This window comes from Rhyacophila brunnea, unplaced genomic scaffold, assembly GCF_057557595.1.
Source record: "Rhyacophila brunnea isolate RB1 unplaced genomic scaffold, BYU_Rbru_1.0 scaffold_6, whole genome shotgun sequence".
Classification (NCBI taxonomy): Eukaryota; Metazoa; Arthropoda; class Insecta; order Trichoptera; family Rhyacophilidae; genus Rhyacophila; species Rhyacophila brunnea.
In genome coordinates, this window is record NW_028233276.1 from 24,187,206 (window position 1) to 24,211,193 (window position 23,988).

At 34.1% G+C, this 23,988-nt stretch overlaps 1 protein-coding gene and 1 long non-coding RNA gene across 4 annotated transcripts in view; one reads left to right on the forward strand and one right to left on the reverse strand.

Moving 5' to 3' along the window:
* klar (klarsicht) overlaps positions 1–23,988 on the reverse strand; it is a 932,846-nt gene that overhangs the window by 31,712 nt on the left and 877,146 nt on the right. For both annotated transcript variants that reach the window (XM_085957193.1, XM_085957192.1), the window contains 9 exons: positions 22,770–22,940; positions 21,782–22,052; positions 20,692–21,482; positions 20,360–20,542; positions 19,496–19,786; positions 18,959–19,260; positions 16,974–17,364; positions 15,496–16,500; positions 12,121–12,235 (listed from right to left, as the gene is read on the reverse strand). In XM_085957193.1, the coding sequence (XP_085813319.1) occupies positions 12,121–12,235; positions 15,496–16,500; positions 16,974–17,364; positions 18,959–19,260; positions 19,496–19,786; positions 20,360–20,542; positions 20,692–21,482; positions 21,782–22,052; positions 22,770–22,940 (3,520 nt within the window). The remainder of the gene's footprint in view (positions 1–12,120; positions 12,236–15,495; positions 16,501–16,973; positions 17,365–18,958; positions 19,261–19,495; positions 19,787–20,359; positions 20,543–20,691; positions 21,483–21,781; positions 22,053–22,769; positions 22,941–23,988) is intronic.
* On the forward strand, positions 12,195–19,613 carry LOC147065444 (uncharacterized). Of its 2 annotated transcripts, none has more exons than XR_015071836.1 (4): positions 12,195–12,293; positions 12,664–12,848; positions 19,027–19,267; positions 19,477–19,613. It is a non-coding gene; the product is annotated as an uncharacterized LOC147065444 (long non-coding RNA). The 2 variants fall into 2 exon arrangements; XR_015071835.1 differs by having other exon boundaries at positions 12,199–12,293; positions 19,032–19,267.

Here is a 23,988-nt window from a genome sequence, read left to right on the forward strand (position 1 = left end):
CCAGTCCGATAATAGCAGTCGTCGGAAATCAAAGCAAACTAGGTTAGATTACTTCGTAAAAAGTTGAATTTATGAGAGCATTGTTAATGGTCTCAGGTCACGGAAATCGCATAGACAAAATGTATACTTCCGTTTTGTATTAAAATGTTAAAAGACATTTGCGATTGGCGAGAAATCTTTTGTGAAATCACAAATCGATTTTAGAAAAGTTCTCACGCGACCGACTGCTTGTTGAATTAATCCAATATTAACAGCTCTGTTGGATTATCATAGCCATCTATATTGATCGAGGATGTGCAGTCATTGGTGAAAATAGACAACGCCGAAAGTTTTTGCAATGTTTTTTTTGTGAAAAGTTGTGTGCTACATTAGATGAACTCATGCCGACCGACAAAATGATAATTTCCACTCTGTGTCAATATTAATTAGTACATAATAATTGCACATTGCATACAAATTACGTTCCGTATTTATACCCAACCCTCACCCATATATAGGTAAAACATTTGTACGCTAAAATTGCTTCGCATCTGTTTTGGTATTATTTGTGTGTATGCATTAAGGCCTGTAATAAAACCCTACTTAGAACCGCCTGCAATTATTACCGTATCACCAATTGGTTAGGCGTACAGTGGGGGGGCGTAAAGGGCGGAGTTTCTATTGTTATTGAGAGTCCCTGGTCATGAACAAGTCATAAACTCATTCTTTGGAGTCGTCTACAGTGTGTTCATATAGTGATTGTTATCTGGCTATCTATATAGCTGGGCGCGTCTTAAGTGTCTAATGTATGAAATTATTTTCTTCCTATTATTGATTTTACTTTAACAGCATTATACTTATAGTTGAAAATGCCATTTGTAATTGTTCTCCGAAGTCCTAATGATTATATGTATAATTAAATGACATTGCTAACGAAATTATGTATTTACGGTATTATAATTGTCTTTAATTGTTTAGTTCTCTATAAATTTATAATTAGTATCTTTAGAATTATCTTCAAATGTGGTAGATAATCTTGCCCATTTTTTGAATAATAAAATGCCTAATTCTTGTCAAATTTGGGATCACAGAGATTATCAATATAATTTTTTATCGTAAATATTTCACTATAACAATGTCAACATAAATTATACTAATGGTTTTATAAATGCGTTTAAAAATTAATAAATGTAAAAAATCTTAACACCACTGCACATGCATGTACTGAAATATTACTATATTCTAAAATATTAGAGCGAGAGGTTTAAAAGAATACTATTTTATGTAATAAAAATACTTTATGCAGTAATCAAATGTTTAAAATAAATATAAAGGATAATAAGGCTTCAAAATTATATAAATAGATTATTTACAACGTTTAAGAAATTTCCAGGATCATGCTTTGAAAATGCAATAAAAGCTCCATTTTCACCTACGCTGAGCATGTCCGCCCTTAAAGCTAATTCATAAATTCCAAAACATTGTATATTCTCAATCCCAACTAAATAAATAAATAATACACGATGTTTTCATTGAATATAAGTAAATAATATATAGGTACCTATGTTATAATGAACGCATTTTTATTCCATATTTTATTAAAACAATAAGTCATAAAAAATATGCTTATTAACCGTAATTCTTCATGCACACCCTGTGTCAATACTACCAAAGAACACCAACACAACTGCAAATCGTTTTTAGCGTACAACAGTGTCCCTGTAGAACGCCAGGGTTATACCTGTAGCTTAACTAACATGACTAGAGTACAATAATCAAGTTGACACAGATCACCGCTATCTATAAAGCCTGAGCATAACTTTTTGCACAAGCAACGAGTGGTCCACTGCCATACTATTTATTGATAACGTGCTTGCAAGCAGAGTTTGGTATTCTATAGTGACTGAAGAGTATAAATAAGTTATTAGTGAAGTTATTGTCGTTTAGAATCGACTGTCACATTGACAAACGTCCTAGTGTATTATGATATTATTATACACAGAAGAAGTTTACTTACTTTGATCGTCACTTCCAAATTATTAATAACACATAACCACTAAATCAGATGAACTCCAAGATCTCCAAGATACGATCATCGAAATAATCTGAAACTAAGAATACTCCGACAAGTGAACACGACAGACGCGTCAGTATGAGTACTCTATAGACAATGACAGGTCATCATCCATAGACAACGGGAGGGGCGAAAAGTATGACCAATCGTGTAATGTTTCGGCTTCCTTCTTCAGTGGGCAATGCACAGATACAATTTCGTGAACCATACCGGGTTTTTCCACGGTCCGATCAGAGTTCTGATGACAGCCATTTTCATTTGGATGACGGAAGTAGGTACATTACGGACAACGTACTTCCACTACATCCGACTTCAGAAAACCAATAACCATAGGACTAATCAATTTCTTGGACTGATTTTCACTCAAAACCTTATCTATATACTATATAGTTATTTTATCCCATAAAACGTTGCTTTCTTTCTACAAGTTCTATGAATGTAAATCCTTTATCATAATTAAATAAGTCGCAATATTTCATGAACGGTGACGTCCCCATGCAAAGGCCTTGAGCAGATTTATAATTCCGTCCTCTTTCATTTTACCATGTTTTTATTAGCTCGTATTCTTGTTTGTCCCGTACAGATTTTTTCTTGTTTGTCCAAGATTTTTTACTAACTTCCCGACTAGCTAGACATTTGAAACTTTTAGAATATATCAGAACACGACGGGAATGCATTCTTTTAATACTTTTGGCCATCTTTCAGCAGAATCAAATTCAATTTCAGTTAATTCTGTTTTGCATGTTTCGGAAAAAAAATTGTTAAAAGTAATATTTACTACTCACTATTATTGGTTGCTAAGTGGGTCCTAGCAACTAAATTATTAATATATACGTGCGTTACTATATACGTGTGTCAAAATGACATTTCAGTATTCTATATTTATTAATACATAGAATTGTCAAGTTTATATGATTCAACAGAAAATTTAAAAACATGGTATATAAAAAGTTCTTTTTATCTTGTAATTATTTTGTTACCAATTTTCTGCAAATTGGTTAGGTTAGGTTACACCTACATAACTATTTTATTATTTATTTTAGGCTACCTTCAACACACAAATAAGTTCACGAAAAATATTTAAATTGACAAACACATCATCTACTGAGAATTAGAGCATTTCCACTAAACCCTAAACCTATTCACAAACAGAGATGGTTTTGTTTGGTCTGTGGGGCTGACAGGTTTGGAGGCACCCTTGTGATTTTTTTTCGTGTGCGACATACTTCGCCACTACAATGTGTTGTAATACCCATTATGTTGCCAGGATTTTTTATGCTTCGATTCTTCTTTAAACTTTAAGAAGTCGACACGTTATTAATAAAACCGCCATTGCTCTGAAAATTTGTGATATTTGCATTCGTTACTTCACTCGCCGCCTTTTATAATGTGCAGCCCCTATGCAACGCATGACCGGAATACCCCCACGGGATGTCACTGGTCATAGACAAATGGCGTGTATTCGACACCGGCCGAGAAATGCTCGAACTAAATAAGCAGTTGATACTAATATGGCAAAACTGTCGGACGTCGAAATGACTGATCTCGGTGACTCGTGAAAAAGCGGCGATACAAATATAAAGGCTACCACATCAGGATTCGAAAGACCGTGGAAACGCGGCATAAATGTGGGTAGAAGATCGCTGCCGTGTTACGCTCTATTATTTATGTGTTGTACACAATTTTATTTCTTCTGCGGTTTTAAAAGAAATGTGATTACCGCTTGTAGCTGATTTACTAAACTATTAGGTACCTTCTATATTCTATGAACAAAGCTGTTGTAGGTATTTTATCTAGAAGCATTCGTGAATTAACTATGAAATACATATATTATATTGTATTGATGTTTAAGTAATTCGCACATATTATAACGAGAAGGTGCTGGGCTGCAGGCCTATTCTAACATATCGCCTAAAATAAAAAAGAGCTAATCCGAATAATTGTGATAAATATATCACATTTATCACTTTACGTATTCTGGCAGTTAATTATGTAAAAAAGTTAACGGTCTGAACTGTCAAAATGGGATAATGACATGACTAATAAAATTGTAGGTTAATATTATGTTGATTTGTGTGACGTGTCAATACAAAATTCACGTGTTCGGTCTTATCCGCTTGGGTTCGGCAGCACGAACATATCCGATTTTGACCGATATGTCTACCAATCTAAATTTTCGCCGTATTATGAATTAGAGATAGCCACCGATACCGTTTAGTGTATAGAATTCCTTCCGTGTTAATTTGTAACAATGAAAAAAAGCAGAAACGTGCTAAAGTGGTGTATTTTATTTTATGGAATTTATCAAACATGTGGCGATGTATAAAAACAGTAAATAACAACACAAAATGGCAACAATCGGGGACGAAACAATTTATATTGCCAATTTGGCGGTACAATTTTCACGGTTATAGTGTAGTTATTTATAATCAAAGTATTTACCAAATAAACCGACAACAATGATCTGGTTTATTTATTAATTTTATACCATAGTGCAATAATATCTTCTGTTATTGACCATCAATAAACGTGGTGAAATTGCTATCAGAATAATATATATTATTTACTTTTATAATATACGTCCGGATAATTTTGATCCAGCGGTTTGATGAATAGACAATAACTCACAACATATATAATGTTTGAGACTTTCACAGTTGTTTATTAACGTAATAGATTCTTGGATTTCCACCGCGAGTACTTCTTCCTTCTTTCCTCCACGTTTCAAAAGGAACCCGATTGACCAAGAGCAAACGTTGCTCAGAGTAATGTGTCAATCGTTAAGACCAGAGATTCCGGATCGAATATGTATTGGATTTTGCCGACAGTGCCGGAAGCCATGACGTTTTTAACCGTTACCCATCATCCCTATTCATATTTTCAGGGTTTCTATGGATTTCGATGGCCTCCTTTACCAATCGTGAGAAATATCCCTTATTATTTTGATATTCTTAGCCGGCTCTCACACATAAACTCGTGTCGTCTGCATGTCGAATACGTCGATGTGACGTCGGAGTTCCGCACATTGGTGGAATACGTGCATTTTTGTTTGAAAGAAAACAGCTGGAGTCACATGTAACTATTTTCACCTGGCATGCAGCGCAGGTATAATCCCGAAATGTCGCACTTCGTCATTCATTTTGGCTTACCGTGTGACGTCACTATCATCGCACGGCCTTGCTTATACGCACATAATAAAGTTGCATGTTGCGCCCAGATTTTGATTTATGACTATTATCCCAGTCGAGACGATTTTCAATGTGCGACTGGGCTTACAGCGATGTTTGCATTCATACATCTACACTACACTCCATCATAACACATATCTCTTGATAAATGTCCTCTCCAACGATCGCAAAATGTTGAGCAAAGGAGGAAGAAGTACAAGCGGTGTAAACCCAAGAATCTATTACGTTAACTCACAAAATATATTTTTATAAACCATGTCTGCCATATTATATCTATTTCTAAATCACAATTTAAAAAGTAAACCATCATTTTCGACAGTATGCAGGTATGTTACCCATCTTTTAGACGTTTACTGGTATAATGTTATAAATAGGGATCCCGAGCTATTTTCGATACCTATGAATCCCGGGATTGATAAACATAATCCCGGGATTTCGGGATTCATTTTTTTATCAATTTTTATGGAACATAAAAGAAAAGCGAAATTATAACAGAAAAAATACTTTTAATAAAAAGTAACTACATTAGAAATAAACTGAGTTTGAATGAAGTTTGATTTATACCCATGTGTAAGTTGTCGATTCATTTTATTTTCTCACATAAATTATTAAAAAGTATTTCCACCATGATCTCATACGTTTTACGGCAGTTTCATATTTGGCTGACTAATTAGATTTATGAAGCGGAAAGGCCATAAGTACGCCATGAGTATTTGCTTTACTATTTTAAATCTCGCTAATCCATTCATTAAGTCTTTACTATCAGAAACAGCAATCTCATATTAAATTCACATTATTATTTATATATCTATACATATATATTTAATATTATTAACTCCATTAAACTTATGTATTTCCAAGATTGAACGTAGATATACAATATTAACAATAAATGTCTTGAATAGTATAAATTATACTAGATTTATTTTTGACTGATTTTATCAATGTTATTTGTAAATATAAAAATTTTATATTAACAATGGAAAAAATGCCAATCCCGGGACCAGTCCCGGGATCCCGGGATTGTCGAATTGTAATCCCGGGATCAGAATTTTGGCTCGGGATTGGATTCCCTAGTTATAAATTTGTGGGTGGATCAAACTACGCATGTGAATATTTAACCCATCCTATAGTACTAGATCAAGTATTCATAATACGAGTCGAACTTGTGAATTTTCTCAAAGGATATCATTTTTGGCCGCATAGTAATATATTCTTTAGAGGAAAACAACAGACAAATTCAATACCTATTCCAAACTAACATGACGTTCTGTTATTTATACGCCATAAACGATAACTTCAAACAAATCTAAATTTTGTTTCGAATTCGAAAACTTTTAATCTATGAAAATTTAAAAGTGAATCCTGCACGAACTCGTCGGAGACGTCAAATTAAATTACGTTTGCTATTGATTTTAGCAGTCTCTTTTGAGACAGTTAATTGGAATTAGGTAATGTTATAATATATACTTATTATATTATATGGATCAAAGGTTTAGATTCTTTTGCATAGGTATTAAAATTAATTCAACGGGACTGGGCTAGCTAGGCAGGTGTTTGACGAAATCTACGAAAGATGTCTGTCACAAATAAACGTCTATATCCATCAACAAAAAGATACAAAAGGTTATACGTATCTTCCGCGAACGACTTTTCGTTGAATTTTTGTTTCCGCGCAATGTGGCGACAGCTAATTTGAAACATGTCCGTCAAATGTTGGATTGGGTGTGCGAGGCTAGCTACGCAGGTAGGTGTTATCAAAATATTATTTCAAAATTAAAAATATAACTCATATAATGAAGATTTTTGACAGTTTTTTTCAGACTTCCTGTACGATATAGATAGAGTGCAGGATTCTAGCCTGGGGACCCGGGCTCAGGAGGGGACCGGCGTGGCGAGTCTACCAGATAAGTGAGATAAGCACACATCAAAAATTTTCTCTAATGGTAAAAGTCGCCTGCGGCTCTATTTTACTTCTTAATTTTTAAAAATCTGTGATTACAAATGCAATTTTTAATTGTGTATCGATAATCGACAACTCCATAATGAATGTATGCATAAATACAAAAAATGGCTAAAAATATACCTTAATTTTACCATTTGGAAAACGCTACTGTAGTGTCACTGCCTTTATCCTTAGCGATAGGTAGGGGGGGGGCACGAAAGATTCTAGCCTGGGGGCTCGTTTCAGTATTACGTATTTTACTACGGATGGCGTAGAAGGATTTGATCCTTGAAATATCATAGAAAGACACGATATGAAATGAATTTGAGAGAATGTACGATTAATTAGATCCATGCACCATAAAGCACAGTAAATTTGAGTATTTTAGACACGTGATGGATGGAAAAAAATCTTCATATTACAACTTATATATAAGAGAAGACTACGAAAAGAGGTCCTGACAGAAGTCTAATATTATAGTTGAAGAATCTATAGTTTATATGGTTATGTAAGAGTCAGTGGTCTCGAAGGCAGAAATCGCTTTGATGATTGCCGACCTTTGTGTAGGAGACAGCTATTATAGAAGAATAAGGTGCTACAAGGGTGCTACACTGAATGTATTCTCAGAGTCGTAGCCGTATTATCAATACCTGAACCAATATGGAAAAGAATATTATGTCATATTGAAAGATCTTCATTTGTGGAACGAGTTACTTTTTATTTTATAATTAAATAGATATGGAATGTTTTAAATTAAATCAGAAGGAAAGTTAGCCAAAGACGTCAGTTAAAATTGAAAAACAATGATATGCGACGAGAGTTTTTTCAGTTGGATCGACGCGAACAGCTACTGAAGAATTCCCAATCTAATGGACAGCGTATTACACACCTAGTAGTCTCACAAATCCAGTCACCACAGCACTTCTACCAAGCCGACCATCGTCAGTAGGTTTAATTCAGTTTTTTGGTACACAAAACTCATGAATTACAACGGCCATGTAATGGACATTATGGCGGACAAACCGGTGAATGGATGATGCACCAAGCATCCACATTCACGATTGAGAGTTGTGGGAGTATTGACAGGAGAATTACTTAAGACTCATTGGCAAGAAGTTCGACGGTGACTGAAGAAAGTAAGGTATACGGATTGCAAGAACTCATTATCAAGTGGTGAGCGATTATTCTTTAAATAAAATGATCATATTATTTACAGAATTATAGATTCGTATTTAATCTGTAGATGTCTAACTTATTTACGTAAGTTATATTTTACGTTGGTTTAGAAATGTTTGAAAGATGTCTAAAAAATATTGTTGTGGATCAAGATCAACGGGTTGATAAATAAATAAACTCTATGCGTGCCACTGTCTATTCTCATGTCGTAAATAATGAAAAGGGCTGACATGGTCTCCATTTATACATTTCACAAACGGAAAAATAAAAAAGGAACGTTTTTGAATGAAAACGGAAGTATCATATTATTATAGTGATGCAGCATGTCATACGAAATTTTATGACTAAATAAAACCATTATGCAAGTAAATAAAATTGACGTGACGCTAGACTCTAGAGCAGTGGTCTCCAAACTCAATAATGATTGAGTTACTTCCAGAAATTAAAATTGTCTGGTGAGCTACTTCTACATATTCCTTCTTTATATTTTTTTTATCATCGTACTTTATCGTATCATACCATAATATTATTATATTACTTAAAATAAATTAGGATATCGGATTTCCGATAATACATAAAATGCGTACTTTAATTATTTATTTATAAACAAAATAATAATTGAAAAATATCTCGAAATAAGTGGCATTCACTTTCCTCCACAATTTTTTCAATTCTCGGTGAGTACCTTGTCACTCCCATCCGAATACAAAATATCAAGATGTACATCTGTGAGTCTGTTTCTATTTACTTTTAACCACCTTCATAGTGGAAAACGGTGATTAACATAAGTAAGTAGAACAAAGCAATGCCTTCATTTTGAGCGCAATTCGAACTAAAATTGGATACTTTTATATTGGGACAAAAGGCCATACAGATTCGACAGTTGAGGCAACACTCTTAAGCGACAAATCACATTGAAATTCAATCAATTCCATTTCTGATGGAGGGCCATCATCTTGAAAATCTTCGTCTGTACGCACAAATCGTTATGCCAAGAAATTTATATTACAACGGCAACTTGTTAAGCATTTTATTGAAACTTAGTTCGAGAAATATTTCATTTCGGAGTCCAATAATAAATTTGAGAGGCAAATTTATAAATATGATAAAATACCCTACGCGAGCTACCACTAGCTCGCGAGCGACCGTTTGGCGATCACTGCTCTAGAGACACCATGACATGCACGAGATCTTATGTCACGTAATGATGACTGAAGAACGAACAATAGATTAGTTTATGGATTATAATAATTTTATGGACACCATTACTTTGCAGGACAGTCTAATAATAACAATCTTGTAAGAATCTAATCAATATAAAATTCTACTTCTGTGCTGTCGTGCTGTCATGAATGGTAAACCTTTAATTCATGAAACAAAACAAAAAAATAACCCTCACTGCGGTGAACAGAAACCTATTTTAAATACCGATTGAAGGATATGTGAAGGATATAATCCTTCAGATAAATTAGATAGTTTATTCTTAAAAATTATCAATTATTAATGGAGATTAGAAAGACATTGTACAATTAAAATAAAACGCAGTATGAAGCACCTGCTTATTTCACGTAATTTAATATTGGTCAGGATCGGTTTCATCTACATTGCCGAATACATTTTCCCATGGATACAGATAAAACCAGTCCTGAGCTACAATTTGGTAGTCTTACCTTCGATCGTAGGGAACTCCAAAAGAAGAGGGGATTACTCAAACAGTAGATAGAAGTACATTTTATATTTAAGACAGTCACTAAACCGACATAATATTTGTTATCCGATAGAATTTACTCGATGCGCATATGTGCAGTCACGCTCCCATCATTGGCTGACGTCAAAATTGTTATTAATATAACAGTGTGGCCTAAAACGAAGGGCTTGAATATACACGTTAACGATGTTATCAAAAATTAAACGTGGTATTCCTTTGAATCGACAGAGTAAGAAAATTATTATTAATGCAACAGATTTTTTAAAGAATTTTCACACAAGTAACATTTTTATCGTTTTATAAGTATGCAGATTTAAATGTGTATTCACGTTTTGTTAATGCTGAAAATTATGGAGTCCAATGTCACAAATATATTTTTAAATTATATTATCTTATACGTTTTATTACATAATTAAAATCCCAAGTCCATAGTATAGACATTATACAACAGACACTTTAGAGCAGATAGTGCTGAGGTCCAATAATTTCCCAATTATGAATTAATAAAAAGAAAAAAAGTCTAACCTCGAATGGCCTTTGCAATTTACAAATTTAGCAAAATAATTGAGGATATCTAAAAAGTTTCATTTGTAAAGACAATTGAATGATTGTTTTCGGTTAAAGCTGCTCTTCTGCAAAATATTGAATTTGTGACTTCCAGACTTTGAGCTCTAAGGTTTATGGTAAAGCTTAATGTTTTATGTTTTGATTTCACTAAGATTTTCATTTGTACCAAAAAATATTTCTTTAAATTAAATTTTATCGTATTTAATCATTTAGAATAAACAATTATTTTTGAGCCTTACTGCACCAAATCGTCTTATAAATATGCATTGACTCTACAAAGGCGTTAATTTGATATTGTAGTATTGACATTTCTTTTATTTTTCGTTGGCCCTACAATCCGATCCAAATCTTGGCCACCTCTCAATAAGGTTTCTGAACAGCCCTTTCTCGAGAAGCTACTCAGCCAATCTATTAGGTCCATGGTCTAGGTCCAAACACACATTAGAAAAATAACATGTGAATTTGCCAGACATTTTATAAATAAGGTTACTTCTGGAATTTTTCATAGGTTGGTCATATTTTGAATCTTCTAAAAGAGAGAACTGAGTTATACAATGATTGCAGATCGTCCGACTGTATGATCAATATAATAATACCATATACCACACAGGCATAATAAGTGACGAAAAGCATTTGCAGTTTTACAGCTGGGAATGTCTGTCACAATACAGGCATTAGAAGAAAGAAGATAAAAACAGAAATAGAATATGCAGAATTGCACATGCACTGAACATCAGCAATCCATCCAGAATGCTAGCTTGAAAATACCTTAAATTTTTTGAAGTTATACTTCTTATGTAGCGATTGGTAGAGAGTGAAATTGAGAGCTGCGCACGCACACCGTTATGAAAGTACGCGACAGTATGAAGTTAGCTGCGAATCAGTCAGCTGTAGACAAAAGCAAGTTTGAAAGTAGAATTCTTCCGTTTTACGAATTTATTATTGTCGGCCATTTGCAATTCCTTATGTAAACAAACGATTAAACGTCAGAGTGACAGTTGTTACTTTAAAAATAAAAACAGCGAGAAATAATTAAGATATAAGTAACAGTGTATAGAAATAAACCAACGGCGCTCCAAAAAGCGGCCTTTTTTTTGAGTGTGTAATTTAACAAGATAATTAAGAGCTAGTCGAAGAATCTTGGTTATCACAAGTTTTGTTTTGTTACGCCAAAAAAGTATAACTTCTAACGTGTGTACATAAGTACACACACTGTTTTGTTTTTTATATTACAATTATTGCGAATCATAATAATAACAACTATTTATTTATGTTATTTTTACAATAATTGTGTCAGTATAATTAAAAACAAAGGCAATCAGAGACCTCGCAAGTCACTGGTTATCAAACACTGCAGTAGATCACTACTCAAAATAGGCACAGTGTTTCCATATAAGTCTGCCCAACTGATTAATTCATATAAAAAGGAAAATCAATAAAATGGTGTAGAAGGCGTGGAGTAGTGAATGATTAATGTCCTTACCTCTTATGTCACGAAGTTGCGCAGCTGTTAAAACATTGCAGTCTCCCTGCGAAGCCCCCACCAGCATGGTCTCCAGACACCGAATATTTTCACAGCATGTTGCAATTATTTCGTTCTGTCAAAAAATATATTATGTGCTTAGTTATTACAGTGACATTTTACATGCAGTTTTAGTATGTGCCTTGTTACTTTTACAAACCTTTCAAGTCCGTGATAATAATATTATGTCACGAATCGAGTTCGATTCTGAATTTAATTTTGGCATTAGTTTGTGCGTATTAAGTAATGAAATGACCATTTGGATATAATATATAAATAAATAAGTGTGTATTAGTAACTACAGACTGTTTCTGTTTTATGATAATTCGGAGATAGAAGGTTTGGAAAGTAAGAGGTCATAATTTGATTATTAGAATCATTGTTCTATTAGAGGCAAAACTCATTAAGTGCAACTAAACTAGTGCACTTAATGAGTTTTACCTTCGATAATATAAACTGAATATTTTAATTGTAGTAAGGACTATGATTATCTTTTATCAACAGTACATGGACCATAATCAACTAGTCAAAAGATCATGCGTTTTCTTTGTTGCAATTTTTATATTAAAACGACAAATTTTAGTACATTAAACTCAGCATAAAAGGTACTTTCATAAAATAACAAACCTAGAAGATATCATATTATGTCCATTAGATACAGCAAATAAATTTTTCCAGTGATTTTGAAGGTGAGTAAAGTAATTTTTATCTAGTAATATTATAAATCGTTTAAAGGTTTTTATTTAAAAAATTAGATAAGTAAGTAATTTTTTTGTCACTCGTATTATTAAACATAGCTAGTTTTAATCACATTTTTATAAACAAGATTAATCACCTAATCTCCTAAGCTCATTCATGGTTTAGTTATCTTTGATTAAATAATATTGAAGCAAAATTTTATATGATTTAGAATTAAAAGTCATTATCAAGATATTTTATTCATGTAGGCTACAATATTATTTGTTAATAATTCATTGCATTGAGTACAGTATAATTATTTTTATAAACTAAACACTAAAAACAATGAATTAATTTCATTATAACAGGCACTATAGAAGCACTATATTTACACTATATAATGCAAAAATAATTGTGAAAAATGTTATTAGTAATGAAAATACCATTTATCTTGTTAAATACACCCATAAAAATAATCACATTCCAGTAAAATCAACGATAAAATGAAATTTGATATCAAAGAGGATTACTTTCATAAATACTGTATGTGAGAGTGAGGGTTAAACTCAATTTGAATCAAAATACTTCTATAAAGGTGCGTTAGTGTGGTTGTTATGTATCAAACTTTAAACTACAACTGAATTAATTAAAATATCTATGATTTACATTGTTCAGCCAATTTTTGTTCATGGCAATTCGAAATCATTGACTGTATAATTAAATGAATTCTTGTTACGCTTGCCAAGGTAACTTTCACTAAGCTACGGATACGGTTAACATGTAGGTATTCATTAAAATGATAATTTTCACATATTATGTAAAAATTAATTAACCATTCAATTAATAAGTAGTTAGTAGCATCATTTAAAAAATTAATGTTGCTAGCAAAACAACATTTTTTGTTGTCTATGGCTCTATATTAATTATTGATATTGTCTCCATCAATTATTATTGTGGCTTAGGTAAATATACTTTATTTCATTAATTTATTAAAGCTCTGTTGCTGTTTCTTTTACCTAATTGATCCAAATACAATTCTAATAATTGTGGCAAAATATGGCCATTTGTTGAATAAGTATAACTTAATTATTCATTTAGGAAGTAAAGCAATGTATTCTTCGTAATGTGTCCTATTGAAGTTGTTCCTATTGTAAGATTTCCTTGGAATGTTGTGAATATCATATTATTTTTTTATGTAGTTATAGGCATTTAGCCATATGTTTGTAATTATCTGAAATTGTCGGTATTTCCAGTGTTAAATAAATACCTTTCACTTACTTCTCCTGTGTTTTCCAGTAGCCTCTTTGTAAAAATAAAGAAAACCATAAGCATATTCAATCCATGCAGAGGAATTTTAGAAACAAAATGCATGCAACGGCCATGCTTTTACAATCTATAAATCTATGGTCATATCATTTTGTGATGCAGGCGGTTAACTAATTTCCAATAATTGGAAGTGCATATTGTTTTGACTATCTTGATTATGAGATGTCTTTGTTTGTAGAACTACAATAAATAAAATAATTCTTTCAGACAGTTCAAATTAAATTATAATATATATAATAATTATCTACATGCTGTTTTCAGTTGAAATATATTGTAAGCAATTGTCCGAAATGTCAAACTATTTTTGTTTATTTATGTTGGTAGAATTTGAATTTTTGTCTGTAAAGGGTGGTATCTATCCATTGAAACTGTCACTAAGTAGTTTGGATATTATGAAAAAAATATTTTTGTTTCATTTGTCAATAATTTTCAATTTGTTATGGGTAAATAATGAAGCAGGAGAAATATACAGCACCACAAAATGCTAGATGACAAAAATTTTGAATAAATCTTGAGGAATAATCGTTTCCATAGGGTTCATGATATGAACTTATATTACTATTTCCGAATATGTATATAATTTAATATAATAAACAACATGTTAATCTGGCATTGCATAGAGCTGTTTTAAATAATAAACTGAGTTCAGGATTAATTTAATTTTATTCTACTGCATGCCATTACACAATCAACGTATAATGTTAAATACTTTTAATTAGAAACACCTTAAGAAAAACATTTACTTAATTCAATTAGTATAATAATTTCTATTATCACGTTTAGAACATTCTTATAACGTATAATATAAATAATTTAAAAAAAACTGGAATGTAAAAAATATATTTAACTTTTAGATTTTAAAGGCACTGTTTCCCTTACATTAGTTTTAAATACTAGAATATAATCATCTGGAAATGAGGTAAGGAAACTTAAGAATAAAAATAAAATGTGAGATTAAAGGGATTTAAAACTAGGTATTATTATCTATATCAACAGAGCACCATTACTCAGGTTATTATTAAATTACGTTAGAAAAAGGGAAAAACAGAAAAACCAGAATAAAAAAAAGAAAACCGTTCTTAATACTGTTAAACTAAAATACTAAAGATCACACAGTGTAGTATTAAGACATACGTGAGGTTACTTGTAAGAATTTAAACACACAAAAATAACAATAGAAAAAATGGCCACGGCAAAACAGAACCTAGCTCGGAAGTGAACTTTTTTCTCCTCCTCTTTGTCAGTCGGTTTGTCGTCGATCTCTTTGTCCGCTTCGGTGACTTTCGTTTCGGTATTGCTACACTCTAAATCTGAATCAAATTGTTTCCTTACATAATCGTTAGGTTGCAAGAGATCGGGCGTAGATTCTTCTTTCGCTAAAACTGCTTCGGTCGCTTCCAGTTGCGAATGAGAACGCTCAATGAGATGCTGCACATCGTCAACGTCGGAATCGGAGTCTAAACCGCCGCGTCCGTCCAAATTGTTTGATCCCGGAAGAGGGAGCAAGACGATACCGGAAGATCCTCTCCTTCGCGGTAACGATTGACTCTTGGCGCGTGGATCGTTCCCGCCGTCGGAGCTGTCATCCAGGGCATTGTTCGAATACCGTTTACGTCTTGCAGGAGAATCCAATGAATTACTGCTGTTGAGGCTAGAATCGTGGTACCGCTTCGGTGAATCTTGGACATTTGACTCATTGGAAAACTTGCTCTTGTTGGATTCATTAGACGGTTTTCTGGATCGTTTATTTAATGAATCAATTATGTCCGGTTTGTTTCCATTCGAGAGCTTCGTTGTATGTTGATATTCTAAAGAAGAATTATTTACGTCACTGTTCGTTGAATTAGATGAAGTATGCTTCCTGCGGGTTTGCGACTGATTGTTCAATAAATCGCAGTCAGATATTGATGACCGTTTCTTTCTCTCTAAACTGTCGGTTAAAATTTTCTTGGCTCTCTTCATTCTCTCTAAGCTCTCGGTTCCTGGACTGCGTTTGGATCGTTCCAGACTGTCCATCAAAGACTTTTTCCTGTCGAAATTAGAAGATGAAGATTTCTTGCTTCTCCTGCCGAATGATCCGAAATCAGGTGAGTCTGTCGGATTAGCCATTGCCGCTTTACGATTTCTCTCGGCCAGGTCGGTGGGGGAATAATTCAAAGGGCGAGGTCGGCGGCGGCCCATGTGAGGGCTGGGTTCGTGATCCGGATGAGCCGATAAGCTGGAGCAACAGTCGGATTGAGAGTCAATGTACGCGCGATAGTCATCGCCGAATTCTAATAATCTTCTAGCGGCATCAGAATCTGGGGCTTCAGAATAAGGCTCAGAGTTATATTTTTCCTGTAGGGACAAAAATAATAGTTATAAATAAAAATATATCTAAATGAATTGTGTACACCCACTCGAAAACAAATGATGAATATATGAAAACTTACGAAAGAACTATTCACTAAATAAAACGGTTTTTTGTGCCATTAACCAGTTAGTCATAGAATAACAAATTTATTTTGGTTCTTGAATGACTACAATGACTGTCCATCTTAACCTGCCAGAGGTAAAGATAATTAGCATTCAATAGCAATATCCTGTAAGCCTAATGGTATGCTTTTAGGGTTTATAAAAATGGCAAATAACTACAATCATCGCAAGTCCAGTTGGTAGAGATGCATTTAAAAAAATCGAAACTGCGCTAATAAATTGGGCTTATTTTTGATAATGTGGCTTCTAGCACGCCAATGCTAATTCAATTAATAAAATTAAGCAATTACTTCTACGTATCCTACCAAGACCAACTAATATTAAAATAAAAATACCTGATAGAAATCCCAGGCTTGTTCTGAAAACGAGCTGTGTTCTTCGGTCCCAGCCGTCTGTACGCTTCGATCTACGTCAGAATCTCGATCAGCGGACGCCAGCTCGGCCAATACGGATCGTTCAACGATAGTCAAACCGAGAAGTGACGCTCTCTCTCTATCAATATTGAGCAATGGCAACCGCGGCCTGACCAATCCGCCTTCCGGTCCGAGTTTAAATTTGGGAGCGAGTTCAGTTGATTCTTCGACGCCCTCATCGATGTTTTCCTGGTCTTCCGACGTAGATGCATGAAGGGTTCTGTCGTTACTTCTGGCGAGGCAGGCTTCTAGTGTAGGAGACTTTCTCAAATCTTCTTCACTGTCATTGCCTGATGTTGAGGATGTATCAAATCTGCAAGAGAAATTTATTAAAATTATAAAGAGAAAAATTCATCACAGAAAAGCATTATAAATATAATCTTATTTAGTTTCCAAACCAAGTTTGACAGTGATTTAGTCGAGTCATCGTAGTACGAGGGTGGGTCAATAAGTCCTTAGAAAAGCCGACAGGTGGCGCGACTAGTACTGTAAGCGGTTTGTTTTCATGCAGCGGCACTACCGATTCAGTATGCTGCGAAGTTTCAATCAGATTGGTCGGGTTGTTGTTTTTTATTTTCGTACATTTAAAAAAAAAATTTGCTTGTTTACAAAAATGGAGAAAATTGAGTTTAGAGCTGTTATTAAACATTTTAATATAAAAGGGTTAACAGCAAAGGAAATAAAAAATGAGTTGGATTTAGTTCACGGCATATCTGCTCCTTCACTTGCAACTATTTATAACTGGTTAAATGAATTTAAACGTGGTCGTACATCAACAAAGGATGAACCACGCTCAGGACGTCCTGTAGAGGTGACTACACCAGAAATGATCAATAAAATCCACGATATGGTGTTAAGTGACCGAAGATTAAAGTTGAGTGAGATAATTGAGGCTACAGGGATCTCAAAAGGTAGCGTCATTTCTATTTTACATGACAAATTGGGCATGAAAAAAGTTTCTGCAAGATGGGTGCCGCGTTTGCTCACAGTCGACAATAAACGCAATAGGGTGGTGGCCTCTAAAGCCCTGTTGTCGCTCATGCAACGCAATCCGGATGAATTTTTTCGTCGCTTTGTGACTGTAGATGAAACATGGATACACCACTATACTCCCGAGACGAAAGAACAGTCAAAGCAGTGGATTGCGAAAGGCGAACCATGTCCAAAGAAGGCGAAAACCGTAAAATCAGCTGGTAAGGTTATGGCTACTGTATTTTGGGATGCACGTGGAATTATTTTCGTTGACTATTTGGAAAAAGGAAAAACAATAACAGGGAATTATTATGCATCTTTATTGGACCAGCTAAAAAACGAAATTGAAGAAAAACGGCCTCATTTAAACAGGAAAAAAATCCTCTTTCATCAGGACAATGCCCGTGTTCACACATGTTTACGATCAATGGCTAAAATTGAAGAATTGAAGTTCGAATTGGTCGACCACCCACTGTATTCGCCAGATTTAACCCCCAGTGACTTTTTCCTTTTCCCAAACTTAAAAAAATGGCTAAGTGGACAACGTTTTTTTTCAAATGAAGAAGTCATCGATCGGACAAATGCTTATTTTGAGGACCTTCCGAAAACTTATTTTTCTGACGGTTTAAAAAAAATTGAGAAACGTCTAACCAAAGTGTATTGAGCTCCAAGGAGATTATGTTGAGAAATAAAAAAAATATACAAAAATAAAAACTGTTTTAATGCTTTTTTCTAAGGAATTATTGACCCACCCTCGTATGTTCTGCACTTTGCAATTTCATTAATTTGTGACAATATAAAACCATGTGTCAAATTTATAATATTATGAACAAGTTTGCAACAGTATTTGTAGGAAATGGATACATAAAAGACGGAAGACATAATAATATGTCTTAACCGCTAAAAGAAGCGTAAATATCATGGCCATGTCTCACCTGTTTTTATTCCTTGATGAAGATGGATCGCTAGCCGTGCATCTCTCTTGCTTAAGTTCTTTTTGCAGCATAGATGATCTTCCAGAAAATGAGCACGACTTGACAAGCCTGTTCCCCCTCTTGGATGAAGCGATCTGAGCCAGTCTGAGTTCCTCCGTCTCTAATTCATTGGACAGAGCGCCCTGGTGACGCCTTCTCAACTTCAACCGCTTACGTTTGATGGCGCAGTGTTTTGACTCGGCGAGATTTTCAAAGCAGTTGATGCAGCCTTCGTTTATGGTTGTTGAGCTTGAGATGTTACCCTGTAAGGTAAATGAATATTTATTAAAAACGAGTAATATCTTAATATTAGTAATTTGTGTAATCATATCTTTATTTTTAATACAAAATATTTAATGATTCAGTTTCATGTTTTTTTTCTACTTTGTCCATGTCCGCTCCATAATCACAGCGTTTGGACACCACACAGCACTTTCAAGAATCGCTGTCATACGCCAAGTGTTCTGGCATTTTTCCAGTATGGAAGTTTGAACTGACCTGAACTGTTGTTTTCACGCTACTGGTGCTGCCTTGGAAATATTTGCCATCTTTCGGAGAGTCATCACCTATACCGGGCGATCCAGTTGCCAGGGTGTTCAAAGCAGATTCCGAAATTGACATTCCTGAACTTCTGCCGTACGAAGTAGCGACATCGACAGCATCCGCTGTCGGAGTGTTGAGGGCTGAACCGGTCGTAATTCCTTTAGCTGCATAAGACAGTTGCGACAAGCAAGACACAGACCATGGTCGGGTGGTTTGAGAATTGCTACGTTTACCTCTCAGAATAACCTAAAAATATATATAACCAAACAATTTTAATAAAATGCTACTACTTTTAATAAAGGGAGCGAAATATGTGTATTCAATTAAGAGGTAAGAGAATTAGAGCCATTTCGCACGAGATACCGGTGTCCAGACATCAGTGTCTTGAGACGCTGAATTTACACATAAATGAATGGGCGCGTTTAGACGAAGACACACATGTTGCATTCATTTATATGTATATGTAGTTAGTGTCCAGACAACAGTGTCTCGTGTGATACTGATTCAAAGAATGCAAATACATTACAGGAAGTTACAGTTCATTACAAAAATAAAGCTTTGCGTATAACTATAAAAAATGAATTATATTTGTACATATTATTATATTATTCTTAACTTCTGATAATAGAAATATAAATGATATTTTTGATGACCTTTCAAGATTCCCTCAATATGTCATAGTTATTTGATCTTTGTGTCAAGAAATATATGAAGTTAATTATAAACATGCATTCCTTACATCCATTCATCTATTAATCTTCAATTTATCAAAATATTAATGTTACATTTTCTTATAAAAGAGTGACTTGTTGCATTTACCTTAGTGTGTTCAGGTGTGCTCTGATTTGTAGGCGTAGCAACATTGATGCTGTGTTCTTGCGATGAAGTAACATTTCTGTATGTGGCAACACTAGGTGACAGCTCTTCAGAAGTAACGGAATGTCGGTCTGGCTCGCTGTCTCCGGTTGTGTACTCGCCGGATGCATCACAACTGTCTAAAACCTATAAAAAAATATTATTTGTAAGATGTAGCGAATAGAATTTGTTGAAATTGATTATGCTAGTATGTATGTGGTTTAATTATTTCATTATGTAATTTATTAATTTGTTTCATCAAAAAGTAATATGTAAAGTGTTGTAATAAGTCATACCTGTTGAGAATCATCACATTTGTCATCCGGATCATGTTGTTGGAGCCATTCCTTGATTCGCGACATCTTATTGTGACCCTGAATTGCTTTCACTTCTTCGCCAAAATTCAACGGCTTGAAATTCCTCGAATTTTTCTTCGGCAAGCTTTTAGCGAGTTCTTTAGGAATAGTTTTCATCTGCTGCGCTTGCTTTTGAACGAGTTCTTCCGCCTGATTAACGAGACGCTTTATACTCTCCTTGCTAATCAATGTCTGGTGCGTGTTATGCTCGACTGGCTTGGCAATTCTGTCATCGACGTTTTCATTTAGGCCTTGAGAGTTATTCATATCGTGTTCGTTGATTTTGTTCGCTTTCGTAAGAGTCTCATTGCTTCCCGCGTGGATGGTTGAATCGTCACCGTCGCCAAAGTCAAGTTTAATTCTTGCATTACTGTTTCTCTTTTTGGATGTGTTGCTATCATTGTCGTCGAGTACTTCACTGGGCTGTTCGAAGGATGAGGTCATGACATCTGTGTTGTCGGGCGAGTTTTCTTTATCGCATGCGGTGTACGTCCATTCTTCTTCGGAGGTCTCTTCTTGCGACTTGTCTTCGGTGCCCGACGCTCCGGATACCATCTGCCTGTCAGAGTCTGTGTCGTGATGCCGGAAGTAGAATGTGGCACAGTTCTTTGATTTTCTGTTGGATCGGTTGAACTTTGAAACGTCTGAAGGTTTCTTCGGGCGTTTAATCACGGTTACCGGAGCCGGGTGGTCATCGTCATAAAGAGATACATTCAGAGCGCCTTCAGAATCTGAAATGAATTAAAGGGTGAATACATTAATTTATTTCCTATGCGTTGGATAGAATAGCAAATGTTAGGTATGCTTATGAATGTCTACATATCTTAATATATATCGCTATACACTTAAATACGACATATTACCATAAGAATGGATGTGTAGCACCATCTAACATAACCGCATTAATAACTGACTTCATAAATCTCATAAAGAAAATTCCATTCTCTGCTTTTGGTATTTTATGAATGGATAGGCACATTATCATAAATAGTATAGGCATATTTTTTAGCTCGTCAAAAACATTACTCACCAACACCATCCACAAAATCAACATCCGCAGCCATTATATCTTCAGTCACAACCTGGTCCATCACCATCTTGTCAGGAGTCCTGAAAACAGCAGGCGGAGAATCGGGAACTATGACATCATCAATGTTATCGCTGAAGTCTCGGAGGGAAGCCATGATAATGTCGTTGTCGTCGTCCACCATGGAGCCTTCGGTGTCAGCCTCGGAACCGGTAGAGGTGTCTTTCAGGGAGAAGGAGTCATGCACTATGCCGTTTTGTTGCTGGTCATCATCCTGGAAGAGAAAAATGGTCTATTTTAATAATTCACTCTCTAATAATAAATTCTCATACTCTGAAGAATACTAGAAAGAAAACAAAAGGTAGCGCAACCGTACAAACGCTTAACTTTTCAGACAATATAAGCACAATATAGATTCTGATGGGTCGATCATCCAGTTAGATGTGACGAAATATTAAAAATAAAAATGATAAGATAAGATTTTGGTATAAAGGAACCTCAGTAGGCACTTCCCCCCCGGCTAATGGAGGAGATGGTCGAACGTCAAAACGGATACAGAGAACCTGAGTGTGACTCTCTGTAGATCGAGCTCAGAATAGAGAAAATGGTTATGTAGTCATCCACAGACCTGCACGGTCTGTAGCACCAGTTTAAGTAAGAAAATGTAATTTGATGATATGCTTGGGCAAATAATAAATCAGATAGGTATAAATTTTATAGACTTGTTTGATCCAGATGGAGGATTAAATAGGTGGGGCGAATGACAGTCACATCAATGGTAGGAAACCAGTCCTCGTTCAAATTATCTTTACTCTGTGGTAACAATAATATTATGTTCGGCGTCGGGACAAAAATAGTTCAATCATATTACTTAGATAACGTAATGTTTCTTAAACTTTTTACAATACCAACTATTTTGCAAGGATCTTAAAGAAACCTTCCTATATGCAGGTTGATTTTGAAATATAAATTTCGAATTATTTTATTATACCTCAGAGAAAGAATCGTCGTCATCATAGGATGAGTGTTCTGGATAGTCTTGGTGAGCATTTGTTGTTGAGGTGTAGGTCTGGATGATGTCTTCGGTGGGGCCGACAAGTCGAGGATGTTTTAGGACTGGCTCTTCATCACTGTCTGTCAAGGACGGCGGCTGGAGGGAGCACTGCAAGTAAAAGAAAACATTTTATTAAATTATAGGACAATAATATTAACAGGTACAACATGTGAGTACATACAAATAAAATGAATTTATTTCTGCGCAATGTATTGGTCAGTAGGTACCTACGTCATGTGTTTAACAAGTGGAAGAACTTTTTTCCTTAAATAAGTGCATTATAATATAATTATTAAAAACTGTTCAAAAAAATTCACCTTAAAATTTGACAAAAGAAATAAAATAATTTTTCTAAGAATCAATAAAATAATCATTACACAAGCCTACATCAATAAATAAAATTTTATTAAACTCAACTAGCTTGCCCACTCCTAATGATTATTAATCCCATTAGGTAATACCACTATTCCTTCTAAAAATAGAAAATAACATTATTTATGTCCTTCTCTGTCACACTAATTCTCAGGTAAATAAAAATTAAAAATAATGAAGTAAACTATAAAAGATTCAATTGAACATTATTATTTATTCTCAATTAATCTGATTTCATCGGGAATGTAATATAAAAATATAATATTGTGTAATTGTATAATATCTACTAAATACCCATATATTATTAATTAGATACATATATATATATTATCTACATTTTTTTCAATTAGTACCTATACCTAAACTAAAATTAAACTATAACTAAATATAGTATAACATGGATATCTACATACATAAGGTATACCTACATAAATAAATGATTTATAATAAGGCTCTATTAATTGCTCTAACGTATAGGTACTAAATTTCCACGAAAATTATATAGGTAGATACCAATCGACTATGATATAAACTTAATTAATTAAAAAATAATTACAACATAAAAAGAACTTTTTACATACAAAGTTTTTTAAATTTTCTGTTGAATTATTATGCTCAATATGCCCAAACTTGTACTTGCTATGAAGTAAATAAAAAACAAACAAACAAACAGAATACTGAAATGTCATTTTGATTTCCATAGTAACGCACGTATATTAATAATTTAGTTGCTAGGACCACCTCCTTAGCAACCAATAATAGTCTTTTACTTTTTACGGATTTT